Source organism: Laccaria bicolor, genomic scaffold (genome assembly GCF_000143565.1).
Source record: "Laccaria bicolor S238N-H82 LACBIscaffold_77 genomic scaffold, whole genome shotgun sequence".
Lineage (NCBI taxonomy): Eukaryota > Fungi > Basidiomycota > Agaricomycetes > Agaricales > Hydnangiaceae > Laccaria > Laccaria bicolor.
The window spans coordinates 173,897-179,781 of NW_001889948.1; the positions used below are offsets into that span (position 1 = coordinate 173,897).

Below are 5,885 nucleotides of genomic sequence, written 5' to 3' on the forward strand. Positions count from 1 at the left end.
ACATGTCGGGCAAAATCAACCGATCCTGTGCCAGCGGCTGAAACGAAGTCCAAGAGTAAGACAAAGTCTGGACGAAGGAAACCCAAGGCCAGGTCCAGCGCCCAGCCACAATCAGAGGTGACTCCTAACGACACCGCTGCCCCAGTCCAAAGCAAAAAAAGAAAAGGGGACTTGATCGAAGCCAGGCCAAAGAAGACCAGAGTCGTGAGTGCGGAGTTCATCAACAGCAGCAGTGATGAGGAAACATTGAAGCCGAAGTCGGAGTCACTTCGACCGGTTGGTGGGGAAGCAAAGGCGGTTAAACCCAAGTCCCAGCCCCATTTCTCCCGCATGACACCCAGTGCCAGCTTCAGTCTCATCCGAAGGCCCAAGTTAGACCCTGACGCCGGTCCTCCCAAGACTGCCATGGCCGCTTTAAGGCAAGCCAAAACTGCCGAACGTCTTGCAAATCAGAATGCCGCGATTGCGAAAGGCAATTATCAGCTTGCGGATATCCCCTGTGAGGCCTGCAGCAAACGCCAAGATCGAGACATTGTTCCATGCGCTATCCGTTCCCCCCCACAACAAGGATCCTGCTTCACCTGCAGTACAGGTAAGACGACCTGCACATATGCAGTAACCAAGAAAAAGGACACCGACAGTGAGGTCGAAGACGAGATCCAAAAGGGGTTGCAGGATCTTGAAACGGCCACAGTCTCCGGGGGAGATGCCCAAGTGAAGATCGTGAGGAAGAAAGTGAGGTCAAAGAAGCCGCAGGTGAAGAAGGTGAAGCCGGATGTCAAAGAGAAGGGCAAGCAGGATGTCGAAATGGCCGCAGTCGGGCATGATGTGGAGCATGCAATTGACGTGGACATGGAGGTTGGTCTGACAATGGGAAAGGGGAAGTCCAAGGGTGGTATCAACATAGAGATGGCCGAAGTCAAACATGAGGAAACCGAGGTCGGTGCCATTCCAAAAGCTGACAAAGACGTGGGCCGGGTGACTCCCACCATAATCATTGAGCCACCCACACCACACACATCGGCGATTTTCAAGAGCACTGAGACCGAGGTTGGTACCAACACTGACAAAGGAAAGGGCCGGGAGATTGGGCCGCCAGCCAGTGAGATGGAGTGGATCGTGCCCGAGTTAGCAATGCGGCCAGGTAAAAAATTCATGAAACTCGTTATTCTTTGCTGACTTCGTTTATAGAATTGGGCTTGGCTGTCAATTATATGCAACAAAGCTTTACACCCCCACCTGTTGAGCACACGTCCCGGCCAGAAGGTTCGCGTTCGGTATCCCGTTCTCGGCAGGTCAGCCCACCAGATCCCAAGGAGGTTCATCGTAAGTTTCAAGTTGTTTTCTCATTTCCCATGATTCTCAACTTGAAAACTTAGTTGACACGGCGCTCTATCAGAAGAAGATTGACTTTAGGTCCTTGAGCCCCCCACCGAACTTCGACATGCAGACGATGCAGCAGGAGATCAGAAGACTTGCTCATGGCCAAGCCGACCTCCTGCAGAAACTCCGAGACCAACAAGCGCAAGTCAGCGTCATGGAGTCGTCTACCCCTACTATGCGAGAGTATTCAGCATTTGTGGTCCGAAAACAAGATATTGACGCAAGTGCCCTTCTCCCCCCAGCGGTTGACTCACCCGTGACCCTGTCACAACGTCTTTTGGCACTCGAAGTGATTACCCGGTGTATTCAAGATCAAGATTTGGCTAGCCGTCCTCTGTCGGAGAAAATTGCAAGTCTAGAGACCTCCGTTTGGTTTCAGGAAGAAAAAATCACCGGAGCGACTCGCCGGATGGACCGTATTGAAGAGTCTGCCCACAGGCGTTGGAAGGAAACACAAGAAGATTTGCAGTCCATCCGAAGTGATCACCAGAGACTGGAAGCCGAGGTGAGGGAAGCCGTCAAGACACTGGAGAACAAGTGGGAGACTACGCCAGCTGCGTTACAAGAGAGTCTCAGCCGGGGCTTTGAGAAACTTGCAAGCCGCATCGAAACTGCCGAGCTAACACTCCACGACCTCACCAAATCAGTCACTACTATTTCGGAGCTCAACCTGCGGCTCGGTGCTCGCCAATCAAGTCTGGAATCGCTCATTATCCAGTTCCTTGGCAAGAAGGAGAAGAAGCACACTGGCATCAATACCGATTGCTCAGTCTCACCCGACCGCGGTCAGAAAAGCCAGCAGGTACAAGTCTCCCCGACCCCGGGTGTTGTTCTGCCAAACCCAGTTTCAACCGATCACGCGCAAGTCTCTCCAACCCCGGCCGTCTTTCTGCCTCCAGCATCTGAGAGCCCAGCGGTCCTTCTGTTGGCGCCAAACCCAATTCCTCCAACCCGGGCAAGTTCGCCCGGTCCTTACATTGGGGGTAATAGGAAGTCACCTTGGCTACAGAAACTCGAACCCACATTTCAAACCCCTGCACAGAGTAAGTCTTCTACTTGGTGAGGATTCAAAAATCTGACTGCCAGCAAGTTACAAACAATGATGTCCAAACTGTCCAAACTCCATCTACTTAATAGTTAGTAGCATACATGTATATTTTTTGGACAATCTTCAATTTTTTTTGGGCATATTTAATATGAAGTCCTGTGGTGGACATAATAATGAAAGCAGTAAGGCCTCGGCTTCTTTCACAACCCAGTAAACTGTGACCGGCAGAGAAAAGCGGGGGGATCTTGGAGCAACTTTGTCCAATGGAGACCAGCATAGTAACAGCTTGGCGTTTATTTCAGGCAGCCGAGTGCGGTTGTTTGAGCCAGACCTGTTCCAACATGGGTATGTTTACAAGAAACATTGGTCGGTATAAACTTGGTAGGGATTTTGAACCGGGGGTGTGCATAATATATCTCACTGCCTTGTGAACGTCACCGTGCTCGGCTTCTTGGGAAGTCATGGACCCAGTAAACTGCATGACTGAATACTGGACCATGACCGGCAAAGAAAAGCTGAGGTAATGTTTGAGCAACTTGGCAAATAAAACCTGAGTGAAAACGAAACTCGGCCATATAGTGTCAACTGGATGGGACCAGGTTGGGCTGATCCACACTGCATGGGATTCAAAGCTCTTCAGCAGACCCATGACACATGAGCCCATTCCATGAAGAGACGGGTTGACCCAGGATCCAAGGCATATTTAATTCATGGGGTACTAGCTGACTGACCATGTCACCGTGCTTGGCTTCTTGGTAGGTGATGGACCCGACCCAGTAAACTGCATGATGACCGGCAATGAAAAGCCGAGGTAAACTTGGCAAATAAAAATGAGACGGCTGTGGGCTGATCCACAATGCATGGGATTTAGAGCTCTTCAGCTGACCCATGACACATGTTGAGCCCAATCCATGAAGAGATCGGTTGACCCAGGATCCAAGGCATTTTTAGCTATGTCAATTCATGGGGTACACTTCTCAGCCGATGCACAGTACCAGTCCTAAGAGAGTCTTGATGGCCGGTCCACCTTTGATGGGGTCAACTGATCCATGGGCTCATCAGCAGGCACCATCAACTATGGTCTGTTTGTATGGTCGGGGGGCTCAGTATTAGTGGGGTAAGGTAACTAATACTTGTGCAATTGTAAGAGCAACGCGACGCGTCAATAACCCCTATGCCAACCGACACCTACGACAACAGCACGCCCTGGAAACATCAACATTGACGTTGACCAGCCACGGAACAATTACTCACTCCTGTAGGACTTCAGGCTCACCAATTATGATTGACCAGGCTATTACCAGTCAATCACTCATCTATTGTATATTCATTCTCAAACTACATATGTACTATGAATATATTGTTTCCCCAGTGTCATGGTGAGTGAGTGGTTGTGGGAGGAAAAGAAGCAACAGCAACACGCTGAGTTGGTTTTGACAACGGCTACTTTAGGGCAGCCTCACATCTTTTCACGTGATCCTTGTAAGGCTCCCCTAAAGTCACTCAAGCCAATAGACGCCAAACCACACAAACACACTCTCCCGCTCACTCCCACTCATCATAGATACATTCATAGTAGAACTTTACCTTAGCTGTAAGAAGTAGGCATAGGAAACGAAATAGAGAACAAAAAGAAAGAGAATCGTAAAAAACAAAAAGAAAGTTTGGCTGCGCTGACGGTACTTTGTCGGTTTATTGCCAGGCGCCAACGAAAGTAAGCCCTGCCGCCTTTCTCATCCGCCTTCACTAACTCTATACTATAGAATCATTACGATCTTGCTGCCTCTGCAGCCGCTCATGTTGGACCTGTCGAGGACATCGATTTCAGCTCGGGGAGCAAACAAATTGCTACCGTCGGAAACGGCTGTCTGAAATTGTGGACGATTGATTCGAACAGTGAGCTTCTGAAACCATTCATTGAACACTACTAAATTGGGGAGATTAGGACAACTCTCCAACATCATTGCAACGAGTCCACAGGAAGCTATCACTAGGAGCGTTTCCTTTTTTGATCAGGGCTCAAGTGTGCTTGTCACTTATTTGGAGTCGCACGAAGTGTAGGTGGCCTGTAAGTCCGGCACCTTCTTTCCAAGCTCATTTCTGTCTTCACTCTGTAGAGTTGCATATCAGGTCTTGCCTTGGACTATGTTGTGGTCATACCAGTTACCGACTCGAATGTGCGTAGGCACAACATACCATAATTCTTGATTTGATGGGCGCATGCCAGTGGCCATGCGACGATGGCAGCGGACAACCAGTTACTGATAGTGACAAATCTCGTCAACGGAATTGACATATACTCACTGCCTCCAGGCCAACCACTGCGATCATTCACCCATCCCATTCGTCGCAATGTCCCACTTCTCGTTTCTTCTGCTCTTCAAGGGTCTCACATATGACAGTGACCCTAGCCCTTACCTAATGGACTAACCGAACCTGACAATACCTCATACCATATGGGGCCAGCGGACTCGGCCCACCTATCAACATATCCTCCATAGTGATGGCTGGGCCGAACAGGTGTGCGCCTGCCAATAATGGGTGCTCGCGCCTGCCATTAATGGGCGCACTCATTCGAAATGACTTCACTGTGGACCCATGCCCATCGACAAATTGTCCATTAGTGATGGCTGGGCTCAACTGGTGCTCGCCTGCCAAATATAGGCGACAAGCTTTGCACCAAAGCCGTTGTTGTGCCATCAGGTGGGCGACATATCTGGCAGTACTTACTGTCTTCAATTCAATGCGTGGGCCCTACAAAGTCTTCGTTTCAAATGGGTGGGCCCAACAGGTTCAATGAATGGATAATGGAATTTCCACACAAATGTGGCTCAGGTAATGAAGACAATCAAGATCCTGGGATATGAGGTTGGACTTGTACTGAAGTCAAAGAGAGTTTCATGGGCGTCATTGACGACGGCATGGAGAGTGGTGGAAGGAGTGATTCAACGTTGCACACTTTTGAGTCTTTCTTTGATTCAGGTGCCACACCTGTTTTCGCACCGGCGCCTGAGTCAACCTAGCTACATGTTACTTACACCTGCGAATACAAGGTTTGGGTTCCAAGCTGTTCCAAAACCCTGTCATGTAAGAGCGCCAACGCGTAGGAACCTCAATTTGTTTGTGCCCCAAGTAACCCAATACTTTACCATCCCCCACATAATCCACATGGACTCCACTGGATTCCACTGGATTCCACTGGATTCCACTGGACTGGACTGGACTGGACTGCCAATCACAAAACTGGACTCCACTGGACTCCCAGCACAAAACTGGACTCCACTGGACTCCACTGGACTGCAAGCATAAATCTGGACTGGACTGGACTGGACTGGACTGCAAATCACAAAACTGGACTCCACTGGACTCTCCCAACACAAAACTGGACTGGACTGGACTGCCACAGACCTAAGTTAATTCACAATTCCTGAACTTAGATCTCAAAACAAAAAAT

General features: G+C 49.6%; 2 protein-coding genes across 2 annotated transcripts; both read left to right on the forward strand.

Moving 5' to 3' along the window:
- Positions 1-330: 330 nt before the first annotated feature.
- LACBIDRAFT_335148 (uncharacterized protein) lies at positions 331-3,102 on the forward strand (the record flags this gene model as incomplete). Its single annotated transcript, XM_001889999.1, has 6 exons — positions 331-592; positions 617-1,144; positions 1,192-1,326; positions 1,380-2,426; positions 2,738-2,776; positions 3,011-3,102. 6 exons carry the CDS (start codon positions 331-333, stop codon positions 3,100-3,102), a joined length of 2,103 nt encoding a protein of 700 aa, XP_001890034.1.
- Positions 3,103-3,807: 705 nt separating this feature from the next.
- On the forward strand, positions 3,808-4,861 carry LACBIDRAFT_335149 (uncharacterized protein; the record flags this gene model as incomplete). The annotated part of the gene is made up of 7 exons (XM_001890000.1): positions 3,808-3,810; positions 4,134-4,145; positions 4,195-4,327; positions 4,448-4,454; positions 4,493-4,499; positions 4,549-4,608; positions 4,745-4,861. 7 exons carry the CDS (start codon positions 3,808-3,810, stop codon positions 4,859-4,861), a joined length of 339 nt encoding a protein of 112 aa, XP_001890035.1.
- Between the last annotated feature and the right edge of the window lie 1,024 nt (positions 4,862-5,885).